The sequence below is a fragment of the Varroa jacobsoni genome, unplaced genomic scaffold (genome assembly GCF_002532875.2).
Source record: "Varroa jacobsoni isolate VJ856 unplaced genomic scaffold, vjacob_1.0 contig03100, whole genome shotgun sequence".
Classification (NCBI taxonomy): Eukaryota; Metazoa; Arthropoda; class Arachnida; order Mesostigmata; family Varroidae; genus Varroa; species Varroa jacobsoni.
In genome coordinates, this window is record NW_019214949.1 from 22,513 (window position 1) to 38,301 (window position 15,789).

Below are 15,789 nucleotides of genomic sequence, written 5' to 3' on the forward strand. Positions count from 1 at the left end.
AATAATATTTTTTACTTAGTTTTAGTGGTTATTTATTCTTGATTGCCCGAAACACATACATTGACTCTTATTTACATAACAGTACTTCGCCGCCAATAATTCTAAGCCCTCAAATAGGGTACTCTTGTAAATAGAATTCAATAGTATATTTGAAATTGTTGAGAAAACGCCCAAGAAAACCCATTCAGGCTAGACCATTCAATAGGGGTAGGTCCTTGACGCAATACCGAATAGATGATTTTGAAAACTTATTGTTCTTACGGATAAGATAGCCGAAGAGTGTAAATAAAAAAAAAAATAGAAAATAAAAGGTACGCCCATAATTACGCACCGAACAATAGTCGTCACAGAGAATAAATAAAGCGATTGAAAGACGAACACCCAATACTCCTCCAAACACAGCTAGTGCAGGCTCTCATCCTCTTTGGTAGAAGAAAGCTCTCGGTTGACGCAGGGACCTTTAGTGCACCGTCGAATACATTTCGAACTCATGTCAAGACCAGCATCGTGATTGGACAAAACACCACTCTCGGTAGAACTTCGCACTTTTTTTCAAATCGCTAAATGCTTGGTTATCAGATCCGTAGCCAAGGACGAATGGTTTTGTCATTGTTGACCGATTCCTTAAATCTGTTAAATAACTTCGCACAATTACTGTAACTAAAGCTGGGCGAGGTAGAGAAAGTTATCAAAACATTCTTTATTATCCACGTAGGTGATCCGTTAGATGGTAAAGATATTAAGCGAAAATCGCTATAGGTGAAGAACATTTCAGGTTGCCGCTGGTGACAGGCTCAGTAAGAGTAAAGAAAAATCTACTTTCGGGGGAGGTGTTTGTTCCTCTACTTTGTATGTATATGTGTATGTGCATATGTGTCTGTGCATTCTTTGTGCAGTAATTTAATGATTTGTGCGCTGTTTTGATACGAGGGCATGCCGAAGTTAAGCGATAATGTGAGAAGGAAATTGGAACTAAAATGGAAGAATCAAGTTCCGTTTAATGTCTGTACATTCATATCTACTGTTTCGATGTTTGTTTGTTTTCTTTTTATCTAACTCAACATCGCAAATCAGTTTGCGCGCAGTTTCTCGCACGAAATCGATTTCCGAATTTGGTTAGTCACCCTCAATGTCTATCAAACGTTCACCAAGCATTTTAGCATTGGCACGTTGATGTTCGATCAATAATCAGGTAGTCGCATTTTTGTTGTTTGAAAAAGAACATGCACTATTAGTGTTGTTTACAAAAACGTGGACTTACTCATTAACAAGCTAAGTAATATTTATTAATATTTTAATTAACACGCCTTGTCAACATATATAAATGTAAAAGCAAAATTCGTAAGGGTATGCACGTTACCAGCGTATCGGTTATGTTAATAACTTTAATGCATTTTTCTAGTCTGGGCTCTGAAGCCTGATGACTCACAGTGTTTTTTGATAGACTAAGTTTTTGCGCAAATTTTGACCGTTATTTAGCGTTAGTCACGGCGACTAGCTTTAGGTAAAGCAGAATCGATAGATAAGCGTATAAAAGTCTTAGTCTGGCTGAGTCTTGTTTTTGGCCTAAATGGTCCATACAATCACTGCCAAAAATTGTCTAAAGCATTTCAAATACTGCGAATCTGCGTTAGGAAGTGAGCTGATACGCACTTAGCAGATCCAAACAAAGCATTGAGTGAGCTGTATCATTTCTGACACGGAGCAGCACAGGCAACGACGGTTCACATAGACCTACTGATGATCTGTAGAAAATAACGTTAAAATATTTACTAACGGTGTGGTTAGGACTGAAGTGGAGCCGATTTGAGTTTACTTATGTATTGTTGTTTTCTAATCTTCAACCCATTTGGATGCATCAATATACCAACAGCTGTTAACAGCACTCGTTTATTCATTAACGCCACATTATCTTCTCTTATAGAAGCATTAGGCTGTTCAAAAACAAGGGGCGATTCTTATACATTTTCCTCAGTTGCCGATAGTCAGTTGTTACGTAGTATTGCTCTTTCTGTGTTCTCATCGTATTGTTCAAATCATAAAATTTTGTTTATGCTTCGAGCTGAAAAATCGGTTTATTTAGTGAAACAAAATGACATTTTCGACAACTATTATTTCACCTTGTTTTTAATGGCGAAATTTAACATTTATATTTTGCCTTGCAGACCATGGTGAGCAGGGTGAACATCTATTCAGACGTGTATCAGGCATGTTTGACGCACGCGTTGAGTACAGAAAAGGAAGAGGTCATGGGCCTGCTTATAGGACAGCATGTTAACACGCAAACGTGAGTTATTGGTGCGGTTTATTTCGTCAGAAATAAGGATATCATAGTATTGGAGAATCAAAACTGTGACTTCTTAAAAGCTACTTCCACATGTTTGTTGGTTTCCTTTCCTTAAAAAGTTCCGTTTCCTAAAGAAAAGTTATGTATTTTTACTTAGGCTCTGCTTACTACACAAGAAGTAAACTTGGTGCTTAGTGCTAAAGCTAACAGTACGATGCTTGATGCTCTTATTTAGAATATGTAAAATAAGCTTGCAACAGAATCTCGTATGCCTTTTTGCTTAGATCGGTATGCTTTAAGCCTTGAGTTTGGGAGGGGAACTCATCTTTAGACCCTTATAATTTTTTTTAAGCGCCAGCTAAGCTACACCTTAATAATTAATTACTTAATTCATATCTATGAATCGATTTTTTTCTATGTAAGGGGTTTGGAAGCAATGCTGCATGCGCTTATGCTTCTACGACGATCAGATAAACGGCGGGACCGTGTCGAGATCTCAGCGGAACAACAAGCCGAGGCCTCAACGTATGCAGAGGAGTTGGCCCCCGTTGATGGGCAGCCTCTTCGTGTATGCGGGTGGTACCATTCACACCCGCACATTACTGTCCATCCGTCGCACGTTGATGTGAACACACAAGCCAACTATCAGGCAATGGATCCACATTTTGTCGGACTTATCTTCTCCGTATTTTCAAACGAGTCAAGTAATGCCAAGAAACCCTCTAAAATAGAGGTACCTACAGATTCGATATTATATAGTTAAAAAAAAAAGATTTAAGATGATTTTAATCAAGTAATTATTCTACCGCAAAAAGAACTTATCACGCGAAGATTAAAATAAAACGGAAGTCTTTTACGATCAGGTATAAACACTTAGATAAAAGAACTCTTCTTGGATGGCCTACAGTGCAGTTTTGTAAAAAAAAATATGAACATTTTGCTAGGGAAAAATAATAGTGTTTTTGTAATAAAGGAAATAACGCATAGAAATTTATTCATTTAGTCTGGGCATATATGTGTATGTGTGTGTGTGCGTTCAAGTGTAATTTTTAACGGCGGATCCTGCAGTTGATATAAGTTGGTAATCACTTTCTGTATTTTCATGTTTCAGGTAAAGTGTTTCCAGGCAGAGCGTGGGACAAATGGACCTGTTGGTGTAGAGGTGACATTAAACCTTATCTCTCGTAAACTGAGTCCGTCGTATCCATGCCTGCGAGCACTGCTCTCTCTGCCAAAGATCCTCTATGAAGAAGAAAAGGAAGCGTACGACATGTCCGAGGTACGTTTCGGTTTTACGCATAATGGATTGCCTTTAGATGATTTTAAGCATACTCAACGAAATTGCTTGTCTTTCACTTGAAGACAGTGGTAACAACAAAACACATTTAGAGGCCATCTTTGTAGCGCTAATTGGAACCACATTTATTCATAATGAAGTTATTCTTTACTTAATTCTTTATAGGAGATTGCAGGGCCACTAGATCCGTTAACGCAACTAAACAACTGTGCGGTGTTTTCTAAGGCTTTGTGTGGCATCACCGAGGTTGTAGGCGGGCCGCTTGTCGACGTCTTTGAGGCAACGTTAAACAGTGCGCAGAAGGATCTTAAAGAGATTCATGAGGCTTTATGAGTTGGGCCAGTAACGCTAAGCTGGGGTGAAACCAGGGCAAGCCACCAATAAAGTAACAAGCATTCAGTACCAACACTGACTAACACGTCGTTTGCTACTTGACACGATGCTTGAAACCATTTCATGGATTTAACTCATCTTCAGGCGGGTTATTTCTACGATTACGAATTGGTTACTCGATTGGCGCTAACAAGAACTGCCTGATTTGGAACTCAAAGGTGCCTATTTCTTCTTAATGCACCAGTTCAAAACACAGACAGTTACATTACAGTGGATCTATGCTTAACGCTCAAACCTCAGCTGTCGCATAAGGATGTGTTATTAGCTAAACCCCGCCGACCGTGTACGCGTTTCAATTTAATTAACATTTCTTCTTCGCGATTTGTTTTTGTCGATATATCTGTTAACGTAGGGAGGTGCCCCTTGGTATTTTCAAACAAATACGTTATGGCGAGTTTGCATCGATTTACGGGCTGAAGACCTGTAAAATTAATTTCTAATGAATTATTGTAATTAATAATTTGATCTATTTTTTTGCCTCTGTCACAATAAAGCATTGGTGTGGTGCTCCCAAAAAAGGAAATAACAGAATAAGTTTCTTGCTAAATAAATTTAATGGATAGGCTATACATATATATATATATATTACATAACCTTTGTAACAAACAATGCAATTATAAAATAAAGATGAATATGTACTTTAATGGGTCTAGTGGTCGTTGATTGGCCTGAAATTGGACTCAAAGAGATTTGCAGATCGGATTGTGTACTGCTTATCTAAGCTTATTAAGCCATTTCATAATGTCTGTCTCCTCTATACGTTGCTAATACTCATGTTAAAAGTATATCATAACTGCACTCTTTGCCATTGACTTCAATCGGAATTTCGTTAGGTCACTTGGCTCTTAAGGTACTTTGGCCCATTGCGGTCTAACCCAAAAAGTGCCATATGAGATTTAACCTAAGAAAAATTCGGAAGTCGACAGCAAGAGGGGTTAAGCTCGATTGAATGGCAATGCATAGCGGACACAGTGATCATAAAGTGGCAGTTTCAATAAAAAGCTTAGATAGGTAGTATATAATGTGAAGTAAGCGTCATATAGGCCAGTTTACATTGAATGAGAAATTTATTAGAGAATTTTACAGTGTCAAATGAATTTGTATGAAGAAAAAGTGAATGGAAACAAGCTGATTGTTTTAGTTCATTGTACTTTTTATTAAGCGTGTGCTGGCTTTTTAGTTTGACTGTAAACGAGTACATATTGTTATCATGTAAATAATATGAATGAACTCGAACGAATAAAGTACATTTCTGTTCGTAAATTAATAAATTATATATTGAATAAAGATTTGTTTATTTTATTGGTTAGGTAAGCTGAGCTTCAGCAGTTTTTTGATTTTTTGAGTTAAATTTTAAGTTAAAAAGCTATCCTCGTATCTATGCCACTTCAGCCTGAGTCTTTTTCGATCAGATATACATGAAATGGTATTTCATTATTGATATTAGCACAGCAGATTTAGCGAACTCGGAGCAAATTCGAAAGCATATATTTCGGCAAAAATAAGGGCGGATTAAGACATCCTCTCATTCCTTTAAACAAAAATAGACCAAATATCAGTTATGCGGGGAGCTAAACCTCGACTTGCGCCTGTATAGAACTAGTCCAAGAAATGCGGCTAGCTGGACACCTAATGATTATACCTGTTGTTCCGTATGTCGCAACAAGCTTAATCCGCATAGACAACTAGTCATGACAGTGTAGCTTAATGTTTACTTCTTTGAGACGGCACTTATACCTTGAAGGGCAACCACATTGCTTTAGGAAAGTAATGCACTCCAGGCTAAGTGGAGGCGAACAAAAGCATATTCCTGACCCTTCTAGGACATGCGATAGCTCTGTCAGAAAACAATTTTCATGTTTATGACACTTACTTTTAACAACTTCAAAACGAAAAGCGTAATTATATTTAGTTTCCTTCAGGATAACTATAAAAAGCAAAAAAGCAGAAGAGAATGGACATGTGCACTCTCTTGCTAGTGCCATGTTTTTAGTGGTTGCAAAGAGTAATTGAAGTTGATTGAGGATGACCTCGTACCGTGAAACTAGTGTAAATATGGACGCCAACGAATTCCTGCAGACTTTGAGGCAGACTATAGTTAATTTTGATATATTAACAGTAAATGGAAATGTTACCGCGTAATACAATTAAGTGAAGATTGTCGTTATCTGTCTGCTAAAGAATGTACCGGGCAAGGCGGGTCATATAAGTATATTGTAATTCGAAAAAAGTTGGACTAAAACCACAAAGCTAGCAAAATAACTAATAATAAAATAGACGATGGTAGTATCGAACGGTTTAGTCACAAATTGTTTTATGGCTGTTATACTCGATCTGTGCCGTAATGAACAAAAAAAAAACACATGCGTCGTGTAATGCCGCTTTTTTGTATGAATACATTTTCTCATAAACTTAATTATCTATTTCTTGTACATGATATGTATACAGTATGCATTTATACTGATTCAAATCAAGCAAGTTTAGAGCTGCTCGGCTCGAATCTCTACGTTTATACTAAAACGCTTCTATGGTAGTTTAATGAGTAACCTGTTTTTCTAATAATTTTAGGGATCAGCGATAGTCTAGGTGCGAATTCATGCGTAGACACACTTCGCATTGGAAAGCCTGATATCTGACGCAGTGCGTAGCGGCGGCACCGGATGTAAAATTCGAAACACTTAATGAAATTTTCATTGCTCTTACTGTATAAGAATTAAGTGTCGTTCCAATAAACAGTATTTGTGTCGGTATTTGTGCTTCGTAATTACAATGCATATGTTCTATAACTCGAATGCATGCAAACTCCTATTCACTTAATAATAATACTTGGAAGCTTAAAAAAATCTAGTATAAATGGGAAAAGACTAAAAAACTTTGAAGCCCCCCGTATCGCTAAGCCTGTATTCATACGCGAATTCAGTTGTCGAGTGACTTACAAGTGAATAAAGGTATGTATGCAAATTAATAACAGACCTGTATACTCTACTAATATCTTCGCAATATTCCGGTAGATAGTGTTTTCCTTTGGCAGTTTCTATGTAATTAGCTAAGCAGCATTAACGTACTGTTGTCGCCGTTGATGTAGCGAAAAAGACAAGAACAACGACAACAAGGATGATCAGCTTCATTGTTGGAGCCTCCGCGTCGATTTGATTTCGGCCCTGACTGAGTAGTTTTTTCACTTGACTATTTCGCTGAATTCGTTTTTCTGTATCACTTGCCATTAAGGTAGTACGAATTTATTGTATACTATATATTGTGACCCTTTGCCAAACCAGCTGTTGCCATTCGAAAAGTTTTACAGTAAGCTATACGTAGACTGCACCATCCAGCTTTGTTTTTGTGACTTTCTAGATTTTCTTTTGGCGATCGTTAAGATAGCGTCAAAAATTTTAAGTGCTCTTCCATTCATTTTAATACGTTTTGAAGAGCTACTGATTTTTAATGGAGGACAAATATATTGCAAGATGCAAATCTAGATATGCCAAGACATCATACCTACACACTAGCTGCCTGTGCTTACTGGCCGATGAGGCAATTAAATTCGACTGGGTTTAATTTTAAAAAAGAACCGGCAATCTGTCTTTTTGAATGATGTTTAGTAAAAAAAATTGTTACTAATTGCTCTCTAGGCGTTTAAGTGCTTAGACATTATTATAATACGGACGTCAGTAAATAATTTTTAATTACAAATTATACATTGGTGAGCATCGCATAGGCAAATAGTAGCTAACTATTCTTATTTATTATATGTTGCTGTCATCATCTCGCCATTACGAATAGATAAATTACATTGTTCCGTATGGACATGCGCATAAAGTTTGCTATGTACGTACAATGCAACAAGTAATTAAATATTAATATGCTCGACGGGCTGATATTAACTATTATGCTGGGATTAACGACTTTATTAATGTTTTAAACGACGTTAGGGATTTTATTTAACAAAGACCACAATACGAACCGAAAAGCATCTATAGTACTGACCAATGCGCCAGTGTAGACCTTCATTATATAGGAATTTAGTACGTGTTCGTAATGCAACCTGTTTATTAAATGGGACCAACTTGCGTAATAATTGCCCAGAACGCCGTCGCCTTTTGAATAACAACAGCGAATCAAGCACTACATTATTTATACTATATTATTATTATTAATTGTTGAATCAGCCCTCTAGAATAAAATCAGTTGTAGTTAAACAGAGAGGCGAGTAAGGTTTACATAGTTCATTTAATTTCCAGAATATCTCCACAACGCCGATTGGGCTAGCTAGCTTTGTGCTGACAAAGGTTAGGTTAGGTTAGTACCAAATGTGGACTTTTCTCGTTTCAATGGTTTTTGTTACAGAAATTGGCAAAAAAATGTTCGTGACCGAAAGCGCATGAGTTTGACTTAGACAATAGAAGGATTCAGTAAAATGGTGTTATATCTGCTATTGTGGACCTGTAATGAAAAAAAAACTATGAAAGCTAAGTCAGTAAATACGGAGGTTTCTGCTTGGCGCCCGTATCATAGCATCCTTACTTACACGACTGAATGCCACTAGACTTTTTTTCAATAAGTTGTTATGAAAAGCAAACTCTATCCGACAAATTCTTGTACAGTTGAAAGCTTAAAATAATGTTTCTGTCATGAATTTATGCGTTTGGGTTTAATTTGAGCAAAAAGAAGTTGCCGAGCAATCGTGTGTACCATTTTTGGCTCGTAAAGTAATTTCAGAACAGCCACTTAACCGTCAAATGTCTGTATTCTAATACTGGATCGCCGACCATCTATTTTTAAGAAACGATCCAAAAACCAGCCAGAGTGACTTTATTTGATGCAGCATACCTTAAATTTAATTAAGCATGATATCAATATAGGTTTCATATATTTATGCAGTTCAGTTGGCTAACCTTATAAACCTTGTTTGTCTATGGCGGAATTCATGCACTGTACTATTATCCTTGGTCCAAGACAGGGTCCACTACGTACGCGAGGACAACGGCATAAATCTGGTTGTTTCTGCGATTCGACTCGAAGATACCTGTATACGGGATAAACCAAGCGCTTACCTTATGCACATGTGAACTGCATAAAAAACTATTTAAATATAATTATAATCTACACGAAGCATATTTATAATTGTTACTTGCACTGTTACTGTGCAGAAAGAACAAAGGTTGTCACGTTCAATAAATGCATCTTCAAGGACTTTATTCATAAAGTTACTTAGAATAACGACTCAAAGAGGATAGTTGACAGGTTATTTTTGTATATATATTTAGGTTATACTTTATGAAGTGGTAAAAGACCACATTAAACTTGCTACGTGTTACCGACTGATAATATATGAGCAGAAAGTATTTGCAACTATAAACGCACGTACGAGTGTTATCTGAAATTCTGCGTTTGTTTTTACACAAACGTATATTTATAATACTATGTACGCTAAGTATGCTAAGCTTCATCAAAAAATCAGTTTGTTAAAATCGGCTAACATCGTAATGATATATGCAAAGATTCTGAATTTCGGTTCCGAAATGAATGAAAAACGCATTTATTTACGCTGTTCAGTTAATAACTGATCTGTATCTTTTTAGACTGCAGTAAAATGGTTGCAGTGCACCATGTCGGCTGGTCCTGCCGGTCCTAAGCAGAAGTTCTGATAACAAGGTCCTGGACAGCGCTTATAAAAGGGGGGGCAACGACATTCCGGCCTGTTGTGGGGATCTGGGGGAGGCACGATTGGACAGTTGTTTGCGGATTGCATGTCGAGTCGAGGGCAGACGATGGCTGTGGTAGAAGCTTAACGTTACATATTTAAAACACACAGATCTACCTTTATAAATAAAATACATTCATGAGAATCTACTCATGATTGATTTTTAGCTAGGCCATTACACTCACAATGGTCTCAACGAGGAAACATACAGAAGGTCGTACGTCAAAACCCCAACATATTGAGTATTTGTGGTGGTACAAGATTTACTCATGGACTAATCCTTCGTTGTAGACTACAACAGATCTTAATTCAACCTGATTACATAGCTAATTTATTCAAAAGACACACAGATTGTAATTAAACTAAAACTATGGTGGACCACGTAAATTTGACTCAGTTTGCTCTAACACGCTAAATAAATAACTATTTATATAGTACTATTAATTCGTTTTTAATATCCTGAAATGCACAGATTAACAAAAGTTAGATTAAATGATTTCAAACGTTTCTATATCTGCCAACACAGCCAGCACATCTAAGGAAGCTCTACTCTTGTATCTAACAAACACGTATCGCTCGTCATGTTTTTTAGAAACTAATTTGCGATTGAGAATTACGCATGAAACATCAAAAATTAAGACATTAACAACATGAAAAGATCAGCAAATGAAATAGTTGTATGCTAAGAAACAATAAGTTTCTTAGCACAAAAAGTATCCGAGATCCGGTTAAGTTTACGTAACCGTATATATATAACGTAAACGTCGGCACGACGCCCCTACAAAGCTAAATCTTTGCTATTAAAAGTTACCGGAAATCCCTCTTCAAGCTTTGCCATCGATATATACAATACAATGTGAGTAAATAAATGTTGAGTAAATATAAAATTATAATGAGATGATGAATGTAGTTCACATTTTTTTTAAACAAAACTCTATGGGGGAAAATTTTTTGATGCTCGGTCGAGTTCTATACCAATTGGCTCATTATCAACGTACCTTGGGGGCGGATATCACATTTTGCTATTACAAAAGCGAAGAACACAATGACAATGCACATGGCCCACTTCATTGCTAATTTGAATTGTCGATAGCTAGACAAGTAGTGTTTTGGGCGTTAGAAGGCCAAAGTCGTATCAAGACCTGAATAGGCACTGATCTCATTTTGCAATATAGGCGGTTAGAGATTTCCTTGCTCACCCTTTTACTTTGACATTATACGACGTTGTTTACGAATAATTCGCGCATAAATGTCAGATAAGGGGAGAAGATGTTACAATTGATAATATCGCATGAAATAGCGACTGTTACGTTTAGCATTAATGTCAGCAAATTCCTAGCCAGTCGTAAGCTGTCGTCATAAATGATCACGTTTTACGATTCTGTTTACGTTTATTGTTTAGTTAGATAGGCGAATATAAATTTTGGTTCAGTCAGAATTTAGAGCATTTGCCTATAATATTTATATTCACCGGTCCAGCAAAAACCGAACACAACGTGAATACCCTTAGCCAAAAGTGTTTTGTTTGCAGAATTTGGTGTCCTACGAATTGAAAACAGCATGGACGCGGTCTGCCGTGCACGTCTCGCGGTTGACAGCTGTTGATCTTTCGTAGAGGGGGAGCTGACATTTTCGGGTGCTGTGCGAAAACTACTTAATAGGCATAATAGCTGTTTCATGGAATCGGAAACAACAGAAAACAGGGCGAACGAAAATATTCAATCGCATATTATCATCCATAAATGGATGTGTTGCGGGCACGAGATGCCGTAGGATTCAACAGCCGATCAGTTTATGTTAGCTGGTTCAAAAGGCGACTTGATTCGCTTGTAGAAACAGTGCGCAGTATAAACCCGCATGTGACTGCAGAATAGGTAGGCTGACTTTACTACATTGGAGTAAATTAGATACTTTCGATTTCTGTGTGGAGTTAATTTTTAAATGCGTCACAAAAAGACCGCGAAGTATAGAACTGAAGGCTCACGTTTATCATACTCGACATAGATATTGTTTCGGCACCTACAGATTCCAAACGAAGAGCAATAGATGGCGCAGAAATGCATACCTCTATACATTATTCGTATACTCTTCAACTAAACAAATGATTTTTATTATGAATTTACATTATCTTCACGAAAGGTTAATGCAAAAGCAACTTCCTGTCGATCTACTACAATGTATCTCATTATCTACAAAGCTCTTTTCTGACTGAGCTATATTTATACATTTACTTTCCTGCCTACAACGTTTCAGTCATATACAATCAAACGGCGCTATGTCGAGCGCAAGTTCTAATTTCTAAGCTGTCTGTGCGATTACCTTGTAGCTCCTGATCTGCATTTCTGATTACGTTAGCACGCACATGCGATAACAGCCGCGCTTCACCGACAGATGTGCGTAGAGTGGAATCGTAGCAGCCGATGAATTTTCGATTACCCTTTGACACACAATAAAAATAGCGAATTATGCTTTAATTTTTAATTGGAGACTAGAATCGAAAAAAGTGCGGCTACATACCTCTGAGCCTCGTAGAAAATATGGTTTTCGTACATATAGGTGTAAATGTTTTAGATGATTTTCGCGATAAAGCAGTTTATCTATTGAGCTTAAAGATGCATGAAATGGTCTATGTCTGAAACCGGACGTGGAGATAAGTCGTTTTATGCTGATAACTAGCCAACTGAAGCAACAGTACAGGATGTAAAACTCAAAATATATATTTAGCTACTGTAAGCGGAAGAACTCACTTTTCACTTAGCTTTTAATGACGAATTACTGACAAGCGATGCACTGGATTTTGCCGGTGAAACGATCATATAAATGTTAAGCTTCAAATTGTATTATTCATCTAGAAGCTTTTTTCAGTGGACTGTATATAGATCCGCACAAAGAAGTAACCTATGCTTTGGTCAGGATGTTCGATGATTTCATCAGTCGTACACATTCTGTATATTGTTTCTGTAAAGTTTCAACACTTTGGCTAGCCATGAACAAAACACATGGTTTTTAAATTTCGCAATTGTACTCAATGCCATTGATTATAAGCGTCAACAAACAGCATATTCAGTTAATAGCACAAGGTGCATAAGCCGTTCGTTTTCCTTTTTGTTAAAAATCAGTGACTAAGAAGATCACGCTAAATTCAAATTGTCCACTTACCAAAAAGCTGGGCTGGCGTGGGCGACTCTATTGTATTGGGTACTGTATCTATATAAATAGTGATCTCTTAAACTTTGGCCGTAGAAATCATACTATATATAACCCTTCATAGGAAATCACGACTATTTTGATGGCGTTCGCGATCAAAAATACTGCTAAATAAATTGCTTTGTACAGGGTTTTCCTTTCACACAAGCCTTTGTACTCATATTATTACCAGATGAGCCTAATGGCAAAAGAAAGCCTTCACACATTTTGTCAATAGCTTACGCAAGAAAATTTGAGAATGCTGGATGTCGAAGGAGTAACATTTGTGCATTATGTTCAATAAAGTATTTTTTATACGGTTGCATTGAACGCAATGGATTTTTTAAACCACGACTCTGAGGAAAAACTTATTGTAAAAGATTACAGGTGGTATATCGAAATATATCGATGACACTGGTGTTATTTTAATGATGGAAATTACAGTAGCACCATTCCACTCCTAAAACGCAATTACCATTTCCACCAAGTATGCATAGGTACTCTTTTTTTATTACGTATTATTATATATGACTACTATATTTTTAATTTTATTTTTCTTACTGTTATATTTTTTACTAAATATGAGTTATAAAGTTGAGAAGAATCATTACTTTTGGTTTAGCACGATATATGCGATCTGCACATCATGAATTACGAGAATTTTAATAAATTTCAATTTATCTATTTGATTTGTTCGCGACCGGGTTATTTTGTACTGATAAATAGTATACAATAAATAACAAAAAGTGGACAAACATTACACAACGACAACAGCTAATTTCTTTTCAATAATACGTTTCCTATGTGGATTGTTCTCAGTAAATATAAGTCAAATGTATTTTAGCTCTGTAAGTTGACAAGCTCATCCACTATCACGATGTGATGCTTTTGCAGGAACGTTGGTTAGATAATTAGTAGTGTTATCCGGTCTCAATACGCCGCGACAATTAGAGAGTATTACAGCTTTAAGTACTGTATTTGAAATTAACCCAGCTCTGTAAAATGGGCCGAGGTCTCTTTATAAAACGGCGAAACTTTGTTTCCGAAATCGTTCTAAAGCAAACGACTTTCCTATGTCTTCATATTATCTAAATATATATTATGCTTATGATTAATGAAGCGGCGAGTACATTGCTAGGCCATACAATGCCGAAACTCTATATAACCGACGTAAATGACACAGTATATAACTGTATGCAGGCGTATATAAATCATGTTTTTAATATTACAAAACTGTAACGGTTGAAAATTTAACCTTATGGTCCATAATGCAGTAATGTGCATAATACATGACAACAGTATAATAATATATACTCTATATAATAATACAGTAGACTATTGACAAGGGACTTTGGCACGTTCTAATGAGTACAGAAATCTAGGCAGAAGAGTCACACTGTCTACCTGTTCGAGTAACAAGTGGCCTCCGGACAATACGAACGCAAATTAGACTGTCGCCTACAGTATTAACTAGATAACAGTTGCGAAATCGAGGAAGGGAATCGAGGTAGATGCTCTTCGTCGTGTCCACTACTCAACAATATGTAGACGCTCGTAGATACCTCTTTAGTTGGCCCTTCTCTACGAAATCGTTCATTGCAGTTTTTTTTACTAAAGTTTAATTGAACTCGTGCTTTCGTCTAGCAATGCACCTTCTACACATGTTGCTTTGCGCTGCTTAACAAGTTGCTACAGAATGAGAGGTCCTATGCTGTGTCATCGCTATGCACCAGCAGATATTTGTTAAGTCCGCTTCTAGTCGTAAGCGTTTCACTGCGATCTCTGCGTTCCAACTCACTCTATCGAACTTTCCATGTCATGCTAACAGGTATATTTCAAGCTCTCTTTAGTGCAAACGTTTTTGTCCCAGTTATTGCACTGGAAGTCTGGTTCAGCCTGATCAGCCCTTTTTATGTATTTCCGTATTTCTATAATGTATATAATAATATTAAGAATAAATGACGACTAAGTATTTGCTTAACTACAAAAGTGCGGTCTTCTACGAGCTGTTAAACCGTAAAATACCATAAAATAAGCACATACGTATGTCCACGGCGGTTGACGTACATGCCTTTGCGTTGCTAACAAGTCAAACAACATGTTCTCGAGAAACAGCTGTTCATAAGCGGTAATTGCAAGGCATACCTTATATACCTGTATATGTTCTAATAATAATCGACGAAGTTTTTACGAAAATAAACTGATTAGTATTACAAAACTACGAGAGCTTTACTTACGTTACAATGCACTTTTGCACTACATTTTAAGAGAATTGTCGCCCATTATTTTCGATACATGAGGAACAGAGAAGTACACACCGAAGGGTTAAACCATTTAGTAAACAGTTTTTTTTTTCCAATGAATCGATGTTCATTTTAAGATATTTTCCAAGTAGATCAACATTATTAAACGAAGAAGATTTACATATGCGATTGAAAGCTATTTATTAAAATAATGATGCTCATTTATGAAATTAACGCAAATTCACTGTTATTGTCGCTAAATAGTCAAAGAAAACAATTTTCACAGCTATTTTCCCAGCTTTGATCACATACATTCACTTAGGTAATCAACACAGAGAGCATAAGGGATTGCCTAACGGTTTATCTAGTATTCCTTTGTCCGTTAATGTGTGATATTAGGCTGACTTTAGCTGGTGAAAATGGCTTTGTTATGACGTTCAAGTCGAAGCCTGTTTTGGAGTCCAAAATAGTTAGCCCTATCACACAAGCTTTAAACATTATGCTGACCTGTACGATGCCGCTGCGCCCTTCTTAATATGAATTATTCTAGTACAGAGACGCTCATATTTGCATCAATTATATCGATCATATCAAAATGGTGGAGCCTGCTAATTTAAGTGTCAATTATGTAAACTATTGTACTAGCGCGAAGCTCACAGCGCCAATAAGTCATAAAGAA

The 15,789-nt window shown here is 36.7% G+C and overlaps 2 protein-coding genes across 15 annotated transcripts; one reads left to right on the forward strand and one right to left on the reverse strand.

Annotated features, from left to right (window-relative positions):
• The first annotated feature begins 422 nt into the window (after window positions 1-422).
• Window positions 423-5,264, forward strand: LOC111272722 (lys-63-specific deubiquitinase BRCC36). Of its 5 annotated transcripts, none has more exons than XM_022854302.2 (5): window positions 423-532; window positions 2,166-2,287; window positions 2,711-3,020; window positions 3,399-3,566; window positions 3,750-5,264. In XM_022854302.2, the coding sequence occupies exons 2-5, from the start codon at window positions 2,169-2,171 to the stop codon at window positions 3,915-3,917; spliced, it is 765 nt and encodes a 254-aa protein (XP_022710037.1). In that variant the 5' UTR covers window positions 423-532; window positions 2,166-2,168; the 3' UTR covers window positions 3,918-5,264. The 5 variants fall into 5 exon arrangements, with proteins under 5 accessions (XP_022710037.1, XP_022710038.1, XP_022710039.1 ...); XM_022854303.2 differs by lacking the exon at window positions 423-532 and adding an exon at window positions 548-675; XM_022854304.2 differs by lacking the exon at window positions 423-532 and adding an exon at window positions 767-849.
• Window positions 5,265-8,771: 3,507 nt separating this feature from the next.
• Window positions 8,772-15,191, reverse strand: LOC111272724 (uncharacterized). 10 transcript variants are annotated; one of them, XM_086973375.1, is made up of 4 exons: window positions 14,911-14,982; window positions 12,001-12,118; window positions 9,525-9,752; window positions 8,772-9,003 (listed from the first exon to the last, which is right to left on the reverse strand). In XM_086973375.1, exons 1-3 carry the CDS (start codon window positions 14,965-14,967, stop codon window positions 9,556-9,558), a joined length of 372 nt encoding a protein of 123 aa, XP_086829501.1. In that variant the 5' UTR covers window positions 14,968-14,982; the 3' UTR covers window positions 8,772-9,003; window positions 9,525-9,555. The 10 variants fall into 10 exon arrangements, 2 of the variants coding, with proteins under 2 accessions (XP_086829501.1, XP_022710040.1); XR_002687690.2 differs by lacking the exon at window positions 8,772-9,003 and adding an exon at window positions 12,429-12,661 and having other exon boundaries at window positions 9,487-9,752; window positions 14,911-15,007; XR_002687692.2 differs by lacking the exon at window positions 8,772-9,003 and adding an exon at window positions 12,429-12,471 and having other exon boundaries at window positions 9,487-9,752; window positions 14,911-14,955.
• Between the last annotated feature and the right edge of the window lie 598 nt (window positions 15,192-15,789).

Bases quoted from the DNA above. Each gene is read 5' to 3' on its own strand.
- LOC111272722 (XM_022854300.2), top strand. From the start codon at position 934: ATGCCGAAGTTAAGCGATAATGTGAGAAGGAAATTGGAACTAAAATGG. The intron at 1,003-2,165 runs GTCTGTACATTC...TTTGCCTTGCAG, and splicing joins AGAATCAAGTTCCGTTTAAT to ACCATGGTGAGCAGGGTGAA. The intron at 3,567-3,749 runs GTACGTTTCGGT...AATTCTTTATAG, and splicing joins AAGCGTACGACATGTCCGAG to GAGATTGCAGGGCCACTAGA.
- LOC111272724 (XM_086973375.1), bottom strand. From the start codon at position 14,967: ATGTTGTTTGACTTGTTAGCAACGCAAAGGCATGTACGTCAACCGCCG. The intron at 12,119-14,910 runs GTATGTGCTTAT...TGTGTGTCAAAG, and splicing joins GTCAACCGCCGTGGACATAC to GGTAATCGAAAATTCATCGG. The intron at 9,753-12,000 runs GTAATCGCACAG...CTTCTACCACAG, and splicing joins TGCAGATCAGGAGCTACAAG to CCATCGTCTGCCCTCGACTC.